Source organism: Hesperophylax consimilis, chromosome 1, assembly GCF_061612785.1.
Source record: "Hesperophylax consimilis isolate HC1 chromosome 1, BYU_Hcon_1.0, whole genome shotgun sequence".
Classification (NCBI taxonomy): Eukaryota; Metazoa; Arthropoda; class Insecta; order Trichoptera; family Limnephilidae; genus Hesperophylax; species Hesperophylax consimilis.
In genome coordinates, this window is record NC_142836.1 from 48,140,752 (window position 1) to 48,166,012 (window position 25,261).

Genomic DNA, 25,261 nt, shown 5'->3' on the forward strand with positions numbered 1-25,261 from the left:
GTAATACGTGAACTTGAAATTTTAATGATTAATGCTAGACCACATGTCTACAGTAGAAGGATGCGCATGCAGCGGTGAAGCGGTCTGCTCAGCCGGAATATACGAAATATTCTCTTTTAGTCAGCTTAATTGCAAATAAAAGATAACTAATTACTTACCCCTAGAGCACACTGTCTACAAGCGAACAATGCATTAAAATTAACTAAACCGTTTAGCAGCCACTAGATCACTCTATAAAACACTGACCTCGTGTAAACAGGTCATTTGTGTCTTTTAATTATTTTTAATCTTGACAGTTTTTTTTCAAGTCATTTTTTTTATTATTTAAATTATAATAAACACTACGCAGTTCAGAAAATTCACACTACATGTTTGATTTTCACAAGCAATTTTTGTTACTTTGACATTGAACGTACTGCGTCTCTTTTTCGCATATCTTAATACATCATATCTAAAATATGCCGATAACGCTAAAGATATCAATATCATTAGATAAAGAATGGCAGGAATAAATATTACGTTGACTTGCATCAATTTTCTAAAAAAAATAAAAGATGAAATTATCAAAAGATTCAATAAATCGTTCGCAATGTACGTACTATAATTTTATTGTAATTGAGGCATTTTACGTTCCATAAACAGACTGAACAACTATCGTCAAATTGATTTATAAGTCGAATTTTAAATTATTCATAACATTATGTCAATATAAGGTGACTTTAAATGATGCACTAGATTATGAGGTGAACGGTGATTATGTCCCACGGCGCGAATAACGCAAAACTTATGTTAATTCGGTATTCGTACGGTATAATTTTTACAAGTTTGTACACACATAAATACCTGTGATTTGCTTGATTTTGTAACAGATGTTATCTCATGTGGTTGTTAATAAATATTATTGAATCACTTTTTAATCGAATTAAATATGTTTTGAGTAGTTGCAAGGCTGAAAGAATGTAAGGTCGATGTAAGTTTAATGGACAAGATTAAGAAAGGGACGTTTAGATTGTCAGCAGATTGACGTAGGGTACAAGGAGAATGTTTGATGTGCAAGTGGTCGTCGGGTTGATTTCAAAGTACAATAATTTATGTTGTTTTAAAAAATAATATTACATCTTTATTTATATATAAATACGGTAGTAAATGTTTAAATGTGTTCGTATAGACCACAGATGAAAATATTTACTGGTAGATTAACAATTTACATACAGATATAAATTAACATTGCATGTACCGAAAAAATATGCTTTGAAACTTTTATTTTTGGGTGCAGTTGTGGACACGATCACTTCGAAAATAAGCAAAAACTATACAATATTGAAATATCTCTCCTGGCCTGTTAAGTTAGGTGATGTAAGTATATTGTGTGAATAACGCAAGAAGTGCTTTTCAAGGCAGTTGTACGGTATTCCATCTATTCTACGTGCCCTTTCTGAGAAATTGCCTGATTATCAGGGAGTCAGCAGCAACATTATCGTGTGTAATCTGCCCTGATGATGGACACTGCAATGCTGTCCGAAAGGTTTGCTAAAGAGGGGGTAGCGCAACACGACATAATACCCCAAAAATTTAAAAAAATTTACAACTATCTCAGATACATATTGAGATTAAAGAAATTGCAGCATGTATCAAACTACTGGAACCTAAATCGTGCTCAGGGCCAGATAAAATTCCCCCCGTATTTCTAAAAAACTGTGGGAGTAGTGTCTCTTACCCTCTGTACCTACTATTTAATCAATCACTTTTAACAGGCAAGTTCCCACAAATATGGAAAAATAGCTTTCTCACTCCTATATTTAAAAGCGGAGACAAGTCTTTAGTTGAAAATTACAGACCAATATGCATACAATCGTCAATACCAAAAATTTTTGAAAAGTTAATTCTCCAAAAAATATGTTCTTGCATAAAATTTAATATCTCATCATTTCAACATGGTTTTATCTCTGGACGATCTACCTTAACTAACCTTACACTGTATGAACATTTTATCTCTGGTGCTCTTGCTAATAGAGAACAAGTTGATTCAATTTACACGGATTTTAGTAAAGCCTTTGATAAGGTTTGCATTAAAATTCTTATAAATAAATTGTCTAAATTAGGAATAAGTGGTAATTTATTATGTTGGATTAAGAATTATTTATCAAAACGTGTACTAACTGTCTGTATTAAAGAACACTTATCTTACGAATTTGAAGCCACTAGTGGTGTGCCTCAGGGTTCGCACCATGGTCCAATATTGTTTATACTATTCATAAACGATGTCACTTCCATATTCACTGATGTTAACATATTATTATTTGCTGATGACATGAAAATATATAAAATCATAAAAAATATATACGACTGCTTGTCCCTCCAATCCAATTTTATAAAATTCGTAGAATGGTGTACCATTAACAAACTTACACTTAACATAAAAAAATGTCAAATCATGAGTTTCTTTAGAATTAAAAACCCTATCAAATATAGTTACTCTTTTAACAATCACAGTTTATTGTCAGTACCTGTAATAAGGGACCTTGGAATAACCTTCGACTCTAAACTACTATTTACCAATCACATTGATATAATAACGGGTAAAGCAATGAAAATTCTGGGCTTCATTGTAAGAATTTGTAAAGATTTTAAAAATATCCAAACATTTAAAATACTATATACAACTCTGGTTAGGAGTCATTTAGAATACAATTCCCCCATATGGAACCCTTTCTACAAAAGCCATGCAAACTCCATTGAAAGAATCCAACGCAAATTTCTCAGATCAATTAATTTCAAATTAGGTATTCCCGCGGTTGACATAAACTATGAATCTTTATTACAAAAAATGAGACTCTTATCGTTAAAAGATAGAAGAATACTCAATGATCTTATTTTTTTTATTTAAAATAAACAATAACTGGTTTGACTCCCCTGAATTGGTCTCATTAATAAATTACCATGTACCTAGTAGACCGACTTGACTCAAAACACCTTTCCACTGTGACAATACTATGACGAACGCAGAACAAAACTCAACCATAAATCGCTTGCATATTTTAGGCAATGAATATGCTAATATTGATCACGCTGCCGGTAATCTGTCTCATACAAAAGATGCGTTAAACTAAATTTGTTTGCTAGTACCACGTAAATACATCATGTAAACATAATATGCCTACCAGTACTTCTAAAACTATTAATGCACTTGAAATCATAAGTACTTGTAAAATTTATCATATCGGTTAACATAATCCAGGATTTATTACTTTTTTATATTTAAATCATTGTCGGTACCTTGAGATAGGTATCTTATTAGTACATTTTATTGTTTTATTTCAATCTTTAAATTTTTATTTTTATTTTTACTTTTTCCTAATAAATTATGGTTTGTACTTTAATACTTTATATTTTAAACTATTCACTTTACAATTTACTTTTATACATTATAGTTTTTATACACTACTTATTACCTTACTTTTTACCTATTTTCTTAAATTTTACTAACATTTATACTGTTATTCTTCATGTTGTTGTACTATTATAAGTATGTCAATTATGTTAATGGCACGTGTTGTGCCGTATATGTGTAAATAAATGAATAAATAAAAACAAATCACTATAAAACTTTTGGCCGTGGAAATCTCAAATCATAGCAACATTATCATCGAAAACCCAGTATTTTGATAATTGATTAGTTCATTTTTTTCAATTCTGTGAAATTTTTGCATATAATTTAAAAATCGCCAAATATAGACAAACTAAACATAAAGATGAATGATTAAAAAAAAATAGAAGAAAAATTAGTATTTCAAGAGACGGACAGGAGAAAGTACATGATTTATGTATTACAACCTTTTTTTTATTAGGGTTGCCATAAATGTCAAATTAGGATACGGGAAGATGATGAATTAAGGAAATAGTTTAAGTTTTTAGATAACTAAGCGGAATATGGATTTTATTGTAATATTAATTAACCTTGTGAGCATAGAAAAAATATTTGCAAAAACTTTAAATTTCAAAAATTAAATAACAATTGTTTATAACAGGCCTATTTCTGATTTTTTTTTATTTTTTTTTTATAGTGAATACCTCACAAGAGTCCCAACTGCTCCCGTCTGGAGCCAGTGAGACTATGGCATCCCCAATTGGGGGATGTTGTGAGGCTGAAGGTAAGTGGGGAAGGGAAAGAGGAAGGTGGGGAAGTACCTGGCTATTCAGATCTAGTCACTAAACACGGCTAAAGCCATTTGGAGCAACGTTTCAATTCTGAATGGTGGTCTTACACCAGGGCGATACTGGTAGTATCTTCCACTCTGGAACGTGCCGCAAATATACTATATATTATTTTAATTAATTAATTGTGAAATAACACAAATTAATCAAATAAAATTTATTTGCGCACGCCGGGTTCGAACCCGCGACCTTCGGAATGGCAGTCCAATGCGTTACCACTGGACTATGCCGACCTATTTGGGAGGCGGTTAAGGGTACCGCTGCCCCGGGAACCATTTATTAGATAACCAACACCGGCCAAAGATCATCCCCAGTGGTTCGCTACGTTTGGTGACTTAGCAGGGGCGCCAGCGGTTCATCGGGTGAGGTGTGTCCAGATCTTGGCGGCGGATGCTCCTCACCACCAGCTGCGTGGCGGGCCGGATCGGGAGAGGCCGTTTTGGGAAGACCCTCTGACCTCTCCAGAAGGTCTCTCTCTACCCGTCGTCCTGCATAGCAGCGGAAGGGATAGATTCGTACGTTCTTAATATCTGGAGAAACTGATTCCTAGATTCCTACATACCCCTCATACCTTTTACCTTCTCAGGACTTTCACACCCAAAGACAACGTAGGGGAATTTTCCTGGGGAAATAATTTGCCTCAGGGCCTCCTGTGTTGGTTAATTAAGAATAAAGGACCGGTCGTTGATTCCATAGTCTAAAATTGATTTCGAGCTCGTCATTTTTAAATTATACTTTGAGACTGACATTAAAAATATTTTCGCGTGACTGTCCTGTATCCTGTTGATATTTATCAGGCTTGTATTCAGAATTAAAAATAAAGTTCTGAAGTCTGATAAAATGTAGTCCATGTTATACGGGAGGACGGTACGGCGTGCAAACAGGACGTGTGGCAACCTTATTTATTACAGATTATTAATCAATCATCTGTCATGCCACCTTTATCTCCATAAAATTATTTATATTAGAGACTTGATAATACGTATGAGAAAAATACGTATTTTGCTTTCCAATACTATATTTATTTTTACTAAAACTTACAAAATAAGTATTAATTCAGATTTGTGTGTTTTTTGCAGATGTAAGCCAATTATAGCAACCATCAGAATCTGGCAACAAGGTGTAAGCATAATGCAGGCCAAAGCCTTCGTGTGGAAGAAATACCAACATAACGGAAAATAAATAATTTTACACAAGCCCCAATGTAAAATAATACCTATGTATTCGAATCTTGTAAATAACCTAGCCCAGTTTCAATGCTATATTTATAATCCATATCTTTTTATGCAAGTTGTTATCTGAAATCGAAATATATTATTGTGCCGTTCTTACGCACACAATACTATTGACGGTAACAACTTATCAGTTTTCCTGCCATAACTGTCACATTTTACCATAAATACACTCTAACCAAATCTTGATGGCTGGGGGGACAAAATACAATATTTATTTTTTTCTTGAAACTTTATATAAATGCTATAAAATATTAATATCTCAGTAATATATCTCAGGTTTTCCATGGAAACAAGAACGCAAAATCGTAAAAACAACTATATTTTTTCTTATTACAACAGTTTGTTTATACGTTAGTACTAAGAATGATTTTTTTTTTATGTTAGGTTACATCATAAAAATAAAAGTTGTGTTATTTTTGACAGCTTCTAGCCACACCGGGAAAATTATGATGGTACTAATTGTTTTTTACAATTAAATATAGGCAATTTATTGAGTTTTGCTGGGAAGGCAGGTCGCGGCACCGATTGTAATTATTGAAGTTTGTTAAATTTAACATTGTAGGAAAAAAGTTAGTAAATCTATTCATATAAATGTAAATGTTCGTTTTTTAAAAATCTAAAATCTCCGAAAGTTCTTCACCAGTTTCTTTGTAATTTTGACACAACGTTACATTCGAATACGCATGTGTTTTAAATACATTTATTATATAGATGTATAGGTATACGTATGTCACAGTAATTTTCGGCCCAAATTTTTTTTATTGTAGAGATCTGTATTTTCTGTAAAATCATATTAAAATGAAGGGGCCAAAATCATTTGTAAGAATTAATATCAATAAATATGTAGACATAACAAGTCACATAAATTTTAAAGACAAACGCTTACAACGTTGACAGCATAACATAATCTACAGATTTTTATTGATTATAAAAAATGTTTGGTTAGAATATTGTGAAAGAAATTCCCGGCATTTAGTTAAAAAAAAATATTATTCTGTATACATATTAGGTGCGAGGGACAAATCGAATGCATTTTTGAAAAATACATTATTTTTGTGGAAATACTTTTCCTGTCATTTAAGAAATTGACCATATATTTTTTAAATTTTTATTTATTTATAAACTCGTACATACATTTTCAATCAGTTTTAATCTAACTGTAGTTAAATGGTTAAGTAGTAATATTTCGTGAGCTCGCACTCACGTATAAGTAATTCTGTAATTACTTCCGAGGAAAAGGAAAAGCAAGCTGTAAAATAATCAACAAACGAGACTAAATTCGGTAAAAAGAAGTCAATAACAACTTACCTTGATTTAAACCGCTAGAAAAACAGCTGTGGCACACAATACACTTAAAACGTGGTTAAAGCCTCGATAAATAACTTTTCGTTGCACCGTGGAATCCAAATAATTGCGAAATTGGAGCAAAACACACCACTTTGCATGCGGCGTAAACAGTTTGACGTTTCTCCGTAACAATCGCGCGCGTAAACAGACTCGGGTTTATTTAATCGGAAACAAGTACTACAACACGCGTCCACCGCTCTTCGGCTCTGATAGCAAACTGAATGGCTCGCTAAGCCGGGCTACCTTATGTACTATGTAGCTTGTAGGACTGATCGCTCGTCTCTCATCTCGTATTGTGTCATGGTGTATTAATAGTGAGGCGGAAGGTGGACGTCATCTTAACGGAAGTTACGGAAATGCTTTTCCTATCGACAAGAAAAGCGACTAGTACGGTGGTTATAGTAGACGTCTTTTTGACGGGCGCCAGTTAAACTCCCGGCCACGACGATATACGATTTGATACGATATGAGATATGATTTGATGATAACAACAAGATCGTTTCAATATTTTAACGAACGTAATTAATATTAGCATTTTTGGTAAACTTTAATTTGGAAATTTTTTTATAAAATTTCACTTCACTTCAATTTAACTTAGTCAACTATTTACGTGAGGGTGATGGATAACACAGCATTAAAGTTTATTTTTACAAACTTAAATTTTTTACATGTTGTGACCCTTTTAAACACCATGTTTTTGATCTGACGTTTGTCGTAGGTTAGGTTTGAAGGTTGGGAAATACACATTTATTATGTAAATAACCCAAACAGTGTTTTTTTTCTCCCCCGACATAAATTGTTATGTCTTGTGGTAATAAAGTTGAAACAAGTGGTATTTTTTTAATGCGTATTAAGCGTGTCCAGTGAATCTGAAAACTTACCATTTTTTCTTATTTCATTGCATCTCTTTTTGTTTTGAATCCTTTAGTCGTGACCTCCGGGTATCCAAACAGTAAGCGAACCTTTTTTACGAATGCTGTATTTGTTTAAATATTAGAACCTTCAAATAATATCCACGCTTTATAAACATTGTTTTAGGCTCGAGAATGTGTTATAGGTATATACTTACTAATGACGAACTTTCTCAATCATTTAATCAAGGGCAACACAAAAATCGTTTTGTAGCAAGAAGTCGCTATTTTAACGGAATATTTTAACGGAAATTCGCAATTTTGATGGGCTTGGAAATAATTCAAGAAATTCTATGAATATGACGAACTCGACTATTAATTTATTACTATTTATTTATTAATACAAGACTTAGAGGGTACGTATGGTTTTTGTGATATTTCACCCTCCATGCTAGGGTTGACCCTGTGTTATGGCGGGTGTATAATATTTCAAAAAATTATGCATGTACCGTGATATATTGTTAAACTGTTTTTTTTTTTTTTTTCTAATGTACACTACTCTTACATTCACAAGCAAATGCTTGTAATGGAAGAGCAATTTAAATCATAAGATAAAAAATAACTCTGAATTCCTTTGTTACGTACAAAAGTTTTATTAATAAAATTAATTAAATAAATATAATTTCCTTTTTAGATATTTTGATAAGTGATTATTCTTGAGTAATAAAACATTATAAAACCAAAGACATTGACCTGCGATTGCGATGAATTATCACAACCACGTACAACTCAAAACATGAGTCGATAGCTTTTTCGAGGACCTACGCAAGTACTAAATCATGTTTATAATTTGATATAACTCCGCAACTAATAAATAATATTATAATTGACGGATTGGGCTCCCATTTTGCATCGGCTTGCACTTTGAATACATTATTATAGAGGTGAGATGACTGATGGAATTCACTTAATTGTAGTTTTGTGCGTATAATAAATTGAACCTACACAATAATTATAATTACTGTCGGTAAAAACATCCTTGTTAAATTGTGTTTCATTCAGCAAGAAGATATCTTTTAAAATACCAACTACTGCGTTGGACAGATTGTGCCTTGTAACATTAGCGAAATCGATTTATTTAGGTACCTTATGCTTAGGTACTATTTTCTTTAAAAAAAAAATCTATTTATTAATCACCTTTTCAATGAGGGTGGAACATTAAATCGATCGTACCATGAGATATCTATCTATATAAATAAAAATTTAAATGTTATTTTGTTCAAAAGCTTAATTCTCAGAAAGTTCTTCACCAATTGCTTTGAAATTTTAACACTGTGTTGCATTCGAATACGCGTGCGTTTTTATATACCTGTATTATATAGATGTTACCTGTGATGGGTAAAAACAACGTTATTTTTTCTCTATCTGCACCGACAGACTGAGCTACAGCAACGCGTGCCGGGGAACAGCTAGTAATTAAATATTACCCGTTATGGATGACATCATACATTATTTAGCTTTATTGACTGAGTTTAGCGAATTCCTGTTTTAACTCGACAATTTGGTATTTCATCAGCCTGTAAAATTGGTTAGTACGTTCAGAATCCGCGTCAAGGTGGTGTCTGTTTAAATGGTTTTCTAAGGATTCTTTTGTCAAATGTGAAATGATTATTTATTAAGTAGGTAAGTATTTAAGATCCAATTTATAAATCTTATGTTTTCAGGGGAAATTTTGGTTTTGATTAGAGAAAATTTGAAAAGTACTTTATTGGACGCGAAGTCAAAGAGCGAAGGACAGAAAACTCTCTCATAAAAATCCAATATATTATTTATGTGTATTGCTTGATACCATAGACATATGAATTCCTATGTCTGTGCTTGATACATACTTTTTTAAAAGTATAGTGTAGACCAGAGGTTCCCAAACTTTTTTGCCCCGTAGACCACTTGCCAAAAAAAAATTTTTCTGTAGACCCCCTGCCTGCAGAATATTGAATTTCCCTAAAACTATTAACGTCCCATGTGATAATCATTTATTTTTTTTGTGAAAAGATTCCCTTTCCTTGCCTGTCCAACAACCGGGTGGCGGTATAGTTCCCCTGTCTTTACACTGTGCAGACAGGGGCGCCATTGTGAGGCATTACACCAAATTAAAATGAAGCAGGATAAGCAACGGGAATTTCTTTCTGTAGCTAGCCCTACAGAACTGCCACTTAAGTTCTTTGTCAGTGCTTATTCCGGTCAATTATTCTTGTCACATGGTATCCGATTCTTCAACGTTCCATTTTCATGGTCAAAATGTCCTCAAACTTAGTTTTGAAGTCTGTGTGAAGTGCATTTAAATGTTGAACGTCATTAGTACCTTGGACGTTTTTCAAAAACAAGTTGGGGAACTAGGAAAATTCGCGGCTTCCAATGTGCAATGTTTTGCTTGTATATATTTATTCTGACGAGAAAAGGAACGTAGACTCTATTTATATACCTCAATTAACAACTTTACGAAATATAAAAAAACAAATATCAAATAAGTAATTTCTCAGTCGATTATATTTATGTTAGGTCTATTTTGTCATTTCGGAACTCCTAAATGTTGACTTGAGGTAAATGTGGTCCGCTCGTATGTACCCCCATTTGAATCTCGTAGACCTCTCATTTTTTTTCTCGCTGACATAGACCCCCAGCAAGCCGATATCGACCCCTGGGGGTCCATATAGACCACTTTGGGAACCTCTGGTGTAGACGTATCAGGTAGATGCAATCGCGAAACATTATTTTTTTAGCTTTTTATTATCTATATTTCAAAAATCGGTAATTTTTGTTATTATTTAAAAACATATACACGTATACCTATAAAATAAGGGAAAATACGGTAAATCCGTAAGCATGTGTATGATATATATATATATATATATATATATATATATATATATATATATATATAGGTTTATGATACGGCACTTTGTACATCTTAGCGTCTGCAAATAACCGGAACTATTGGATCATTTCGACTTACTTGATCATTGAGCACTTACTTGATCATCGACAAATTGAGATTTAAATGCCATTTTAATCGTCTCGGCGAGACGAGATCAGTGGCATTTTCAACTCAATTTGATGTGACAAGTGCGATTTTCGTGAGCATTAGATATGCTCCTATATGCGATTTTATCTCAGATATTCAACCTGACTTTGTTAATTATTTCTATCGTATGTTAAACTAACTTCATTGATCTCAAAAAGCGACGTTGCCATCGTTATTTGTGTCAAACGCAGGTGTACAAATAATTTTCTAAAGTAATTAAATGTTTTAACAATTGTATGCAAAAATAGCCTCTAAAGTAATATTATTTAGAGCTTATTATCGTACGACATTGCGTATTGGTCTAAACAATATTCGAAAGGAACTATAAGGCTCAAGAATTGTATGCAAAATTAACCTCTAAAGTTATATTATTTAAAGCCCATTATTGAATGATGTTGTTTGCTAGCACAAGGCTGGTTTGTTTGTATTGGTCCATTTGAAGCTAGCTTCAGGTTAGTTTTCTGAAACACTTAATGACTTGTAACTGGCTAACAGATAATATTAAATATTACCGTTATTCAATGTTCGTATATCACGAATCAGTTGACAGGTTGATTTGTTTTTGCGTTTTATTAGCTTTATTACGAAGGAGATTTAATAAAATCTTTCAGCTTTGCGAAATGGATTTTAAATACGGTAAGCTATTACATATTTCTAAATAGGTAATAACCTTAATTGTAAAATATAGAATTAATATAATAAATATAATATTAACAATTTTAATCTATGCTTATCAAATGAGTACAGAATAATTACCGTATTTTATTATATAGGTCATGATTTTTTTCTTTCTTTTTTGAGAACCCAAGCAGTAAAATTATTTTGAATAATAGATATATATTATGTATTAACAAAATTCAAAAAAGCTAACCTAACAACTTGTGGTAAAAATGTCAAATCAAACTAAAGCCATATTCCTATACTAAAATATGCATTTAAAAGCATGTTTTGTTTTCAAACAGTTGTTTCTTAAAATAATTAAGTTAAAACGAAGTTTTACACGTCGGATAATCACCCATTAATTTGTTCATATTCAAATTAAACAAATTCCTTTGTGGAAATAAAATTTGCAAAAACAGAAAACTGCAGGTACATATATGTATGTTTCAATGTGTTTGTTCTTGATATTTTATAGATGTTCCAAGAACCAGTGATTTACGTACATCAATAAACAGTACTGACGACATGATCTCGTCTTCACCCTTTTCGCTAATTTCCAAAGGACAAAGTTTAATCATCAGCAATATGCAGAGCATACTGGGCGAAGAAATTAACCATGAAACTTCCTCAGATTCAGGTAATATTCACTGATAATAATCTGAAATATTACAGAGCTACCTTAGCTTATAGTAAATTGTTATAGGTAATATCAGAAATGCTGCTAATTAAATATTCCGTTGCAAATGCTTAATTAGTCTGTTGTTTTGTTATTATATTAGGTTAGGTTTCATATTTGTGCACATGACTTACTTACTACATTGAGATATTATTATTGGATAAATATATAATATATTTTTTATTTTTTATATATTCAATAATATTGTTATTGGGTTTATAAAAACAGTTTATTTTTAAACAAGTTCTGCTGTGTAATTATTATTACGCGTGACAGCTGTTTCGCCCTCTGAAGGCATTATCAGTTTGATAATGCCTTCGACAGTTTGATAATGCCTTCAGAGGGCGAAACAGCTGTCACGCGTAATAATAATTACACAGCAGAACTTGTTTAAAAATAAACTGTTTTTATAAACCCAATAACAATATTATTGAATATATAAAAAATAAAAAATAAAATGGAGTTCTACAAATTAAACTTAATAACAATAAATATATAATATATTATGCTTTATTTTAGAAACCAAAACTGAAGTAATGTTAGAAAGGAGTCCGCCGACGTCCGAAGATGATTCACTATACAAACCGAACAACGTTACTTCTTCGATAGAATCAGGTATCTACAGAAAACATGTTTAATACTCTTGAAACAATCAATACGTAACATATAATTTGATTATTATATGGTCAGAGGTGCGGCCCAGAAAGCCGAAGGTCCGGTGCGAGTCCCAGATGTGACCGTATCTTTTCTGTTTCAGATTTTAGATTGAGTGATGCTAATATTGTCTTCATTTAATTAAATAATTTAATTTAATTATAATTATTTTAAAAGCAATAATTATTCGCCTGAAACACTCATCCACATTGAAAAATCTCCTGATAAAAGATACTTTATTTATTTATTTATTTATTTAAACGCCCATAGGGCTTTTACAGATAATAATGTACATCTTTATTTATTTATATATTTTTTTAATTATACAGATCTTATATCTTATATGATAAATATATGTTATACAAAATAATATAAGAAAATATCCGAGTTAACAAAATATAGGTACAAATAATTGAGATTTACATAACGCCAACGGGACTCGAACCCGTGTCCCCTCGATTTCCGGTCGACAGCTCTGACCACTGAGCTATGGCGGCTTATCGCTTATCCGCGAAATAATTCAATATATACTAGTGTTTCATTCAACAATGACTGCTTTCTTATAATTTGAGGTTTTACTAATTAAGTTTAAAGAAAGCTAAATAATGTATTGTTACTTTTTAGATATGAAAATTTCCAACGCCGATGATGAGCAACATCATTTAGAGAAGCAGGAGGCAATCGAAGTGTCATCGACTACAACTCGAAGCACTATTTCTACTAGTAAATGAGCACGAGTGCATGACCGTAAAAACTCATGTCCATATTGTACTAAACTGGTAACGAACATACCTTCAATTTCAACCTTTGATTTAGCGTTTGACCCTGTGCATTTTGATGTTTTTATTAAAGCCGTACAAATAAATAGTGGTTACGATGAAATTACAGGTTCTGTAAAAATTCCTAGCATGCCTCAACGACTTTGTACAATCTTTTATAGCCGTACAAAGTCGTTGAGACATGCTAGGAATTTTTACAGAACCTGTAATTTCATCGTAACCACTATTTATTTGTACGGCTTTAATAAAAACATCAAAATGCACAGGGTCAAACGCTAAATCAAAGGTTGAAATTGAAGGTTTCTGTTCTTTAATAACTATATACACCTTGGCTAAATCCCTCATCTTCGATGTTATATGTGTATTCAAATGGTGTTCCGTGTGATTACTTTTAATAATAAAGACCCATATGAACATATTAATGGGTCAGACATTGCTATTTTTGCAATATTATCATTTTTAAATACATGAAATATTTGAGTTTCTTAGAGATTCTGAAATTTCAGAATTGTCTGGGCATAATAATATAGAAGATGATTTTAGTACTCTAACACGATTATGTGGATTTTTCTCAGGTAACGTACTTTTTGTACATTTTAAAGATAATTACCTCTGTTTCTAAAGGATGAGTTGAATTTGCATTTTCTGGCTGTTCTGAAGGATGAGTTGAATTTGCATTTATTGTAGTGTCTGTAAAAGTTGGTTTTCTAAATATTTCAAAAGTATGTTTATTATTATTCTTTCCAATTGTTAGATCTAAAAAAAATATTTTAGCTTTGATCTCATGTTCGACTGTGAAGCAGATTTTATTATTAACAGTGTTGGTCCAATTAATAAAGATATCTAATTGACGGTTGGTGCCTTTCCAACATATTCAGATATCGTCTACATATCTGACATAGTATATTATATATTTAGCTAAGGGAGACTTAAGAATAATATTTTCAATATGATCCATAAATATCTCCGCTAGAAGTGGGCTTAAAGGGGATCCCATGGGAAGTCCGTCCAATTGCTCAAAATATGTATCATTAAAAAGAAAATAATTTGTTTGTATGCAAATTTTTATGAGCTGGAATAACTCTTTTCTTATTATTGGGTTGACATTAGATTTTTCTAGGATATTTTCAATTATTTTAAGGCATTCTTTAATGGGGATGTTGTTAAATAAGGATTTTACTAAATAAGGAAAATTAATTAGTTGAAAATGAATGCAATTTTTTTTTTAAGTGTGATTTATTTCTCTATTTTGTTAAACTCTGATAATGTCAGTTTGGTATGACGTTTTCCATATTATTTTAAACTGAAATTATGTAAAAATCATTAATTAATTATTTTTTAAGTATGTTTTATTTCAATCGATTTTGCTATTATATATTTTGTTAATATCTGATAATGTCAGTTTGGTATGACGTTTTCCATATTATTTTAAACTGAAATTATGTAAAAATCATTACTTCATTATTTTTTAAGTATGTTTTGTTTCTCTCGATTTTGCTATTATATATTTTGTTAAACTCTGATAATGGCAGTTTTGTATAACGTATTGTATATTTTTTAAACTGCAATTATGTAAAAATCATTACTTAATTAGTTTTAAAGTTTGTTTTAGTTCTGTTGAATTTCCTAATGAAAGTTTTTAAAAATGTCTGAAAATAAATAAATTAAAATGTGAATTTTTTCAAATTTGTTTTTATTTTACCAAACAATGAATTTGTGCAAAATTTTATTAAAACACAAGACTTGTTCAATATGTGGCTATGGTAGATTATACTACAGCTACTGCCGGGTACATTCCAGAGTGGAAGACGTGACTGGTAACCCCATGGGGAATGGCGACCATTCAGGAAAGTATCTTCTAATCTATTTACAATTTGGTACTGCCACCCCGGGAACCATTTATTGGATAACTACACCTCTGCCATAGGTCACCCCAAGTGGTTTGGTGACTGTGCCCGGGTTCATGGGGTGAGGTTTGCTCGGGTCTTGGCGGTGGATGTGTCCTCCAGCTACGTGGAAGGCCGGAGAGACAGGTTGAGGGAAACCTTTCAGGCAGAACTCTTTGGGAACATCGTCTTGCACCGCAGTGGGAGGGATGGATTCATACGTCCGTCACTCCTGGACCCACAGACCCCACCCACCCACCCCTTATCCTTCCTCTCCTTCCCTTCCTTTAAAATACCCTCCACACAGCATCTTCAAAGATGACATAGGCCTGAGGGAAAATATTTTCCTCAGGGCTTCCTGTGTGGAGCTATTGTTAAACAAACAAAAAAATGGCTCAGTAACATAACTAGTTCGAAGGTCGCGGGTTCGAACTCGGCGTGCGCAAATAAATTTTATTTGATTAATTTGTGTTATTTCACAATTAATTAATTAAAATAATATATAGTATATTTGCGGCACGTTCCAGAGTGGAAGATACTACCAGTATCGCCCTGGTGTAAGACCACCATTCAGAATTGAAACGTTGCTCCAAATGGGTTTAGCCGTGTTTAGTGACTAGATCTGAATAGCCAGGTACTTCCCCACCTTCCTCTTTCCCTTCCCCACTTACCCTCAGCCTCACAACATCCCCCAATTGGGGATGCCATATTCTCACTGGCTCCAGACGGGAGCAGTTGGGACTCTTGTGAGGTATTCACTATAAAACAATTCACTATAAAACAGTTCTGAATATTTCAATTAATTGAGGTTAATGAGGGCGTACTGTACAGGGCCCGCAAATACTTGAATAGTACACAACTGCTAACCCTGTACAAATCACAAGGGCGCCCCACGGTTGGATTTGGCAGCCACCTCTGGTGTGAAGCCCGAAAATACCTGAAAAAACCCTCGACTCTGTGCAGAAACGGGCGGTCTGTTTGATAGATTCTCCCATCTTAACAAACGGATTGCAATTTTTAGAGCATATGCTTGTTCTACCGGTATTTCTATGGAAGATGCTCCGAGGAACTAGCATCATTAATCCCTTCAGCACCGGAGCATAGTCGGGAAACACGCCAAATGCATGCCCAACATATGTACACGGTTAACATTAGTCGCATGAGAACGGGTCGTTTCTACGACTCGTTTCGGTGTTCAACGGCTCGGCTCTGGATCAAATTTCCGGCCTCTGTGTTTCCTCCCTCATATGACATGGGTCTCTTCAAGACACATGTTCACTCCTTCCTCTCCTCAAAAAGACCCTCCACACAGCATCTTCAAAGATGACATAGGCCCTGAGGGAAATTATTATCCTCAGGGCCTCTTGTGTGGAGTAAATGTAAAAAAAAAATCAAAGATTTATTCCACTAAAAAATAATAATAATATCTTTATTTAGGAAAGTTTACACATTACAACTATACATACATATTATGGTGTACATTGATTTGTAACTTTTATATTTAAGGTTATAAAATTAACAAAAATGAAGAACTATTAATACAAAATATGTATTAATAGTTATTATTATACACCAGCACAAATATTGTGTACAAAAATCGTTTTCTGAAAATCATATAATAGGTATTTTATAATAAAAGGAAAGAAAACAACTCAAATAAATCAGATTTTATAAAATATACTTCCAATAATACTGTAAACACAATACTAATATTATTGAACTTTGGTATTTTAATTGTAAATCAATCTACATTTTCAAATAATAAATTAATGCTATTAAAAAGATAGAATATCTTATAAAAGCCTGTTCTACAAAACTAATTTTAAAATAATTAATTCAACTGTAAACGTAATATAAATAAGTTTTGATTGTATAACTTTACTTTTAAATAAACCCGCAATTTTAAATATTCGCGCCAAACGTTCCAATGCATTACGTATTTTCGAATATTCAACCAACAAATAAATCTGTTCAAGTCCGTCCAAACAGAAGCTCGACAGAAGGACAAAAGATTTGGCAACATTGCATATCAAGTAAGTGCTTTCATAAAAAAGATCAACATGCGTTCATGATTTAATGATGAAAATTTTGTGAGCATATGCATAAAATAGCTGTATATATAATAGCTGACCACATTTTAAATTTATTTCACAAAAAAACATGTTGCCACGTAATTTACAGCGTTATATATCACATGTGAAAGGATGATCAAGAAAGGTGGTTTACTCAAAGATGTTCCAATAAGTGTTGTCCGATATAAATATATATATAAATATATATATATATATATATATATATAAATTTATATATATATATTTTCCCTATATATAACAACTTACAAGACGTAACACGATTGTTTCCTCCGTAAGTAGCTACTCGTTCCATTCACTCTTTATTATCTTTTGAATGAAGATTGTTGATATATTCGTGAAAGGTAACCTATGCAAAAATATTGATAAGTTGTATTAATTACATATGTTTAGATGTGATCTCAACGAAGCTAATATCAAGTGAAAAAAACTTATAAATAATAAACTTTTCAATTCTTTAGAATAATATTATTTTTCGGGTACACTAGATTTCACAAATTCAAATCTTTACTCCAAGCCATGCATTCACCCCAAGCAAAGCCGGGCACACGTAAATGATCAACATGTGCTAAAACCTAAGGTTTCTTTATCGGGGTAGTATACTTTGTATCCTGACGAAGAAAAATTTTGTTTTGAAACATGTTGATAATTTTTATCAAAAATAGTGGTGTAAAAAAAGTATATTACTTTCATTAAATTTAAATATAATATATCATTTTTTCTCATAAGTATGAAAATAATGATCGTGAAAGACAAAGATTTTTCATGTGGGTCCCAATATAGTTTTCATATGGGGATCGATGTGAAAAAGGGAATCTCGTAAGAGTCAAGGTTAGGTTCAAAGGGCAGGGTATCCGTTTTCGCGCGGTGTTAGTCGAGTGTTATTTTACGACTTCATAAAAGATGTATGGAGTTGTATATGATGGAGATGTATACTTTTTGCAGATGATGTAGTACTGATAGAAGAAAACCATTGTGATCTACAAAATAGCCTGGAAAGGTGGAGAAAGATCCTGGAGGATAATGGACTAAAAATTAGCAGGAAAAAGACGGAATATTTGTATTTACCATTTGAAGACCCAAATGCTGTAACTCCTTCGATGCAATTGGATGGAGTAACATTAGCCAACTGTGACTCATTTAAGTATCTAGGCTCACTCATCCACAGAGACGGAGGATGTGCAGCGGATGTCAACCATAGGATAGGAGTGGGATGGATGAAATTTAGATCCGTAACAGGAATTTTGTGCGACACGAAAATGCCAATAAAACTTAAAGGAAAGACATACCAGACTATTGTTAGACCCGCGATAATGTATGGCTCCGAATGCTGGACTATGTACAACTCCTACTCTAGGCAACTCGAATCAGCAGAAATGCGAATGCTTAGATGGACGGCAGGAGTATCATTAAAAGATAAAATTAAAAGCTCACGCATTCGTGGTAGCCTGGGTGTCACTGACATAAACAGTAAGCTAGAGGAACGACAGTTAAGATGGTATGGGCACATAAGACGGAGACCACCAGACCACACTGTGAAGCAGGCAATGTCTATAGAGCTTCAAAGACAGTCATCCAGAGGTAGACCAAAGAACTCCTGGATGACCCAATGCTCCAAAATCCTACAAAGAAACGGCCTAGATGAAAGCTACACTCAGAACCGAAGAAGCTATAACCTGAGAACGAGAAGAGCCGACCCCAACAGCCTACCTAGGCAATGAGTTGGGATAGTGCTAGGAAGAATATAAAAGATGTATGGAGCAAGCTCAACTCAACAGTACTCCCGAAAATGTGTTAAAAATTTAAGTTATCAATATTTATTAATTTTCGTACACGAACAAGTAAATGGTTTCAGGAAATTTATAAATGCTGGTGGATAAATCCAATTAACTCTAGTACATCATTCTACTTACCCTTTAGGCAGAGGCGATATACTAAAAAAATCACCATTCCTTCAGGAAAAATAAACAACTAAAAGAAATCCAATCGGTTAGCAATTGTTTTTATTGCCATATATAGAAAATTTGTCCAAGTAACTATGTTTTCTTCTTCATTCAAACACTCCACGTGGTAGTTGGTAATCCGGTGAGGTGATCATTGAAGAAAAACACGTGGTAAGCGTTGTGCTTCCAACGTTTGGCCCGTCTCGGCTCTAAGAGAAATGTAAATATTGTACCGGGAAATAAACATGTCACATTGACAAAAACTGATTTTCAAAACATTTGCCAACATGAAAGATGTCTTACTGCCAAGAAATGAAGATTAGTATGAATGAATAAGATTATCATTCTTGGCCAGCGACTAAACGAATCTAAAAAACACTCCATCACGGAAAAAGCACAGACCTAGAAAATCTATTGCGTGTGTAGTTTATGTTATATTTTTTATCTCCAATCTATGGCGTAATGTATTCTAATCTGATGGGTAATTTTTTATTTAATTCATCAAGATGAGGTTATCCACCTTCTGATCTATCTAACATCGAGTGATTTAAGTCAAGAAACAAATGCACATATAATTATCATAATTTTTTTATGTTGTTATGTGACGATTTGTAAAATGGATTTCATTTTGCAATTTCGCTCATCTCTCAGAATGCAGGAGTATGATTAACGAGATGAAGATGGCGTTTTGAAAGGACACGTGCTACTTTTGGAAGGAAGCAAATACGCTGACATATCGTGAAAGTTGAAAACGTCAAATGTATGCTGCTTAGTGAACAATGTACTATATTGATCAATGATTTTGGTTTGACAATACATAGTTCACAGAATTTCCTGTCGTAGATGGGCCCATAATAATTGAATTTCCGTCTATAATCGGATTTTTACACGATGATTTTTTGGTCATTTTTAAATATGGATTCGAAATGAAAAATGGCGTGATCTGTTTTCGTTATGATTTTCGTACAAACATTATTATTACCTGTCATTGTTTTACGTAACTATATTATCTTAAAATTTTTCATGTCTATTTCGTTTGATATTTAAAATATTTTTGATTTCGCGTATATTTTTTATAATTTGTTGATAGCAACGGCAAAGACAACTGACAAACGCTTTCGAGTGATTTAAGATGTTACCATCATTTGACGATTTATCCCGTCCCAAAATATCATTACTTTTCTCAAGTATGAAAATAATGATCGTAAAAAGCAAAGATTTTTCATGTGGGTCCAATATATGTGAGGATCGATGTGAAAAGGGGAATCTCATAAGAGTCAAGGTTAGGTTTAAAAGGGAGGGTATCCGTTTTTGCGCGGCGTTAGTCGAGTGTTATTTTACGACTTCATACAAGAGGTATGGAGTATGCTCAACTCAACAGTACTCCCGATTTGTACAGTCCATACCTATTCTGTTTACTATGACCACCATAAGTATTTGCCCACTGTACATTCTACATTGTACAGTGGGCAGTACGCCAAGCTTCGGAGAGGGTAGCAAAAACTTTGTTGTAAATTCTAATCTCCGTATCTTGGAAACAATAATTAAAATATTTGCGAGCATATAAGTTTTTTCAATTAATTTCGAGAAACTTCCAATAAACTTGTTAGTAAAGCAGCTATTTTATTTGCAATTAATTGAAGCATTTATTTGGAACGAATAAAAATTGGTATTCATCACAATAATTAAATAACCACTTTATTAGGCTCCATTTTTGTTGTTCTGGCAAGATTTTTTATATTGTTCGGAATTTAAAATAAAAACTTTTTTTTCTATTTTCATTTATTGCGATATATTTATGGGTTAGGTCGTACTATAACTTTGACAGGACAAAAAGCTTAAATTTAACATTTGCGTACTGAGATAAAGATTAAAATATGCGCAAATTTGAGATTCCCAAGACAAACAATATTTAATAATCGCTATTTATAGAAATGACATCTTAATTCGATACAACTAATATAGGTTATCAGTTGTACATCAACCACAAATAAAACGTAACATATTTTAAATAAAAATTATTAATATTTTAACATGTAACGGAGTTGTTCCTCAAAAGTGCCCATAAAAATTAAAATTACTTTTTATTCAGTTATACAATATTTTATACGAGTAATGGTTTCTTAAACTTTATATAAAAATCACCATTTTTTAATATGCTGATATCCATCTAAATGCACATATTTTAGTGGCTGAGCGAACCGTTCTTTTCTTTTCAACAGGCTTTTGTCATTGATTTTGACATTGTGGCCGACGCACGGAGAAAAATGAGTATTATTAATTTATTAAGAAATTATTCGTATTCCGGTTAAGAACAGGATTGCAGGCCCATAACGAATGAATTGATAGGTTTCCTGATAAGCTTTTAGGAAAATACGAATGTATTATCACGATGTCCGATCACGTGTCTAAAAATGAATATTTTCGCATTTCTTCAGTATACATTTTGAAGGTAAATGCAGGTGTATGAACACATGTTCCAGTATATTAGGAATTTACTAAAAGTTTATAAGGCCTGCAATCCCGTTTTTACCCAGATTACCAATAGTTTGAAGAGATTCTAATTAAATTAGCAATACGCATTTTTCTCCATGCAGGCACTCCAACCGGAGAAATAAAATTTATGTCTATTTTGGGAATACATATTTGCAATAATTTTCTTTGTGGTCACATCCGGCGCTCGGCTAACAATCTTTCCTCTAGTCCTCAGTCTGCTAAACTGACCTTAAATCTGTTAACCTTAAGTCTGCTAAATTTACCCTTTTTAAATGAAAATTTTATATTGAATAATTTGTGCATTTCGTTCAACCATAACACATTATTCGTATTTTTGAAGGGTTCAACTCAACATATTTACTTCCATATCGATACTACATATTCCTAACATGTAATGTTAAAAAATTGGATAAAAACCTTACATATTATCATCGTTTTATTTTTAGAAATCACCTCAATGACGCTTTATCACGCATTGTTTCGAAGAATACGTAAACACCATTCTAGAAGATCCCAGATATACCAATAGGCTATAGGCTATAGGCCCTGTATAGTGCAGTGTGTATTATTGTAGGTACTTACATGGGCTAAGAGCCGAGACATGAGTCACAAGCAAAAATGACAGCATTACTCTTGAAAAGCTAGTTGTTAGCTCACCCCCTGACTCACTGAGCTTACTACTCTACTACTCTAACATATAGGTACTGTATGTTTGTAGGCGTGGGCTATGAGAGAATCTCTAATCTCCGTCGTATAATTACACAGCATCCCGAGTAGCTTCATTCATAAACAGAGCGTTTAAGCAAATGAGATAATGAAGGGCATCATAATTATAATTAAATAGTCGTTTTTTGCATACTGGGCAAAATACATTTTTTTTTTTTTTTTTTTTTTTTTTATTAAGGAGAAAAAACAGATACAGATATCAATTGACAAAAATATATACGAAACATCAACTAGAGAATTCACCTGCATCCAAACTATTTCTCACGAATTAACTTAAATAGCAGAAAACATTTACAAATATTTTCACTTATAAATAGGGGAAAAATATATACATAAGAATATTATTTTACAAATAGAGATATGAAAGAAATGCGCAATATCCTTTTAAGAATTTACAAATTATTTTTGAAAAAATTTAGAGGGTAAAACAAAAAAATATATATATATATAAATAGATAAACAATGTTAAACAGAAAGTAAAAAATATATAAATATATTTAAACGAAGTATGTCTAAGTTGTTTACTTTGAACTTTGTAGGAAAACAGTCTTCATTTTTCTACTAAAAGTAGTGCGTGTATCAAAAAATAAGTCAGAGTCCTTGAGGTTTTGATTCTGATTAAGTGATTCGCACATTCTTCTGATTGGATCCCTGACACCAGCATTTGTACGCGTCCTGCTAATGTGGAATAAGTCGTTAAGCCTTGTTACTCTGGGTGGTACTTTGAAGTTTATCAATTTCAGTAAGTCGGGACAGTCAATAACGTTGTTACAGATTTTATACAGAGTCATGAGATCAAGGTATGTTCGCCGGTTAGATAGAGTGGAGACGTTATAACTCGAGAGCATATTTATGTACCCACGTTTGGGTGCGCTCATTCTGTAATTGCAGAGTAACGAGACGCAAATAAGTTTCTCCTTCAATGAAGGTCTTCTACGGTTGTGAGCGTAACAGGAAAACGCGTACGTTATTACTTATTACGTTTTAGACCTGTACGAGACGTCATTATTGGAAGTTGGAACTGTTGTGTACATTTATGAATTAGATTCACTTTGGTGAATTTGTATGTAGATTTTGAACGCAACATAAAAAGAGTTAACAAATAATTAGAAGCAATAATTAGTCATCCGAAATACTAATACAAATTGAAAATATCTCCCGAGTAAAAATAAATGCCGACAATGGGAATTCCCCTTTGGCGGCATTTATTTTTACTCGAGAGATATTTTAGATTTGTATTAGTATTTCGGATGACTAATTATTGCTTATAATTATTTGTTATCCTTTTTGCTATGTATAAAACCTTGTCTTATGAACGTTAGTTTATCATTTAAAAATAATAAAAAGAGTTGCACAAGTTTTTAAGGAAGGGTGAATGAAATGAGAAAACACGAGAAGGACAAGGTGTGATTTCCTTCTAAAATTTGATAGAAACATCTTATACTCTAGCATTGAGATATGAATTGTGTTCAATGGAATTTAATTACGACATTGTATTTTTATGCTACCTTTAACCCTTTTACAATTATTTTCAACGGAAAAGGCAAATTTTTTTTTTCGATATCTACGTAATTAAGATGAAGAAATGTTGGTACTATTTTCGTTTATATTTTAAGATTCTACGGATACTATAATTACCTTCCTATTATTTTGTCAAAATGCTAAAAACATCTAAATGATGAGGAATCACTGGAGAATCACGAATCAGAAACCAACTGACACCAGCCGTGCTTTATAAGAAGGTCTGTACTTCCTCGGGTTTGTGGCTGCGGACGATAAATAGTAATCATGACATAGTCAATTAAAAGTACCTGTGTCAAGATAACGATCAAAGGCAGAATTATTGTCAAAAATCAAGTACGGAGTTGAAATAGTCAGAATTCCTCCTTGTGTATCAAGAACATGCTTTGCAACAGAGGTCAAGGTTGGAATATCATAAAAATAAGCTTAGAAAATTGTATTGTTATAATTATTATTAAACATAACATTTTCTAGATATTATTTGTAGAAGGAGAATTAACCCTGAAACTAGCAAGAAGCATTTGAACTTTTGACAAGTGGAATTACCATTATAAACTATAAAGACCATAATAATAATGTCCAAAGCGAGAAATGAATGTACGTAATTACTTTAAATTTATGAAAAGGCGAAACGCTTCAACAGCAATACAGAGCTTAGACGCGGAAAACAGTGATGCGAAAAGATTTTTTACGAAGTTCCGCGATCTTATTATCTTGTGTTATATAATTTCATTTTAGTAAAATAGTGTCTAATAAAATATTACACGTAAAGATTTGTAATTTTGAGGGTTGGTCGCGAGGAATTCAATCTGAAATGCCAACGACCTTTACAATTATTTAAAACGCGTCATTAAAATTCACTAAAACGAATTAAAAAATGATTTACGATCTTATTAAAGTGAGTTTCGTATTTAAAAATATATATTTCGCTATGGGGTACAATTAATTTTCGTTTTGCTATTACATGATCCTTGAAGTCGAAATATTTCAACATTAATTCAATCCAGCGTGCAGAACGAAACATATTTGTGAATATTTTTCAGTCAGTTATTGATAGTGTGAATCTTTAATTTTGAGTATGTGCCAAAATACCATTTCGT

The 25,261-nt window shown here is 32.5% G+C and overlaps 3 protein-coding genes across 4 annotated transcripts in view; 2 read left to right on the forward strand and 1 right to left on the reverse strand.

Annotated features, from left to right (window-relative positions):
* The window catches only part of Timp (Tissue inhibitor of metalloproteases), a 117,980-nt gene extending 110,952 nt beyond the window's left edge, over positions 1-7,028 (reverse strand). Inside the window, exon 1 of the mRNA XM_089639673.1 lies at positions 6,759-7,028. The gene's annotated coding sequence lies outside the window, so the exon portion shown is untranslated. The remainder of the gene's footprint in view (positions 1-6,758) is intronic.
* Positions 1-25,261, forward strand: part of Syn (synapsin) — a 301,930-nt gene that overhangs the window by 213,282 nt on the left and 63,387 nt on the right. The gene's annotated exons all lie outside the window — the stretch shown is intronic.
* Positions 10,852-13,539, forward strand: LOC149427038 (uncharacterized). Of its 2 annotated transcripts, XR_016303155.1 has the most exons (4): positions 10,852-11,366; positions 11,866-12,027; positions 12,586-12,681; positions 13,345-13,539. XR_016303155.1 is itself a non-coding variant. In XM_089639687.1 (3 exons), exons 1-3 carry the CDS (start codon positions 11,916-11,918, stop codon positions 13,449-13,451), a joined length of 315 nt encoding a protein of 104 aa, XP_089495813.1. In that variant the 5' UTR covers positions 11,739-11,915; the 3' UTR covers positions 13,452-13,539. The 2 variants fall into 2 exon arrangements, 1 of the variants encoding a protein (XP_089495813.1); XM_089639687.1 differs by lacking the exon at positions 10,852-11,366 and having other exon boundaries at positions 11,739-12,027.

Bases quoted from the DNA above. Each gene is read 5' to 3' on its own strand.
- LOC149427038 (XM_089639687.1), top strand. From the start codon at position 11,916: ATGATCTCGTCTTCACCCTTTTCGCTAATTTCCAAAGGACAAAGTTTA. The intron at 12,028-12,585 runs GTAATATTCACT...GCTTTATTTTAG, and splicing joins TGAAACTTCCTCAGATTCAG to AAACCAAAACTGAAGTAATG. The intron at 12,682-13,344 runs GTATCTACAGAA...GTTACTTTTTAG, and splicing joins TACTTCTTCGATAGAATCAG to ATATGAAAATTTCCAACGCC.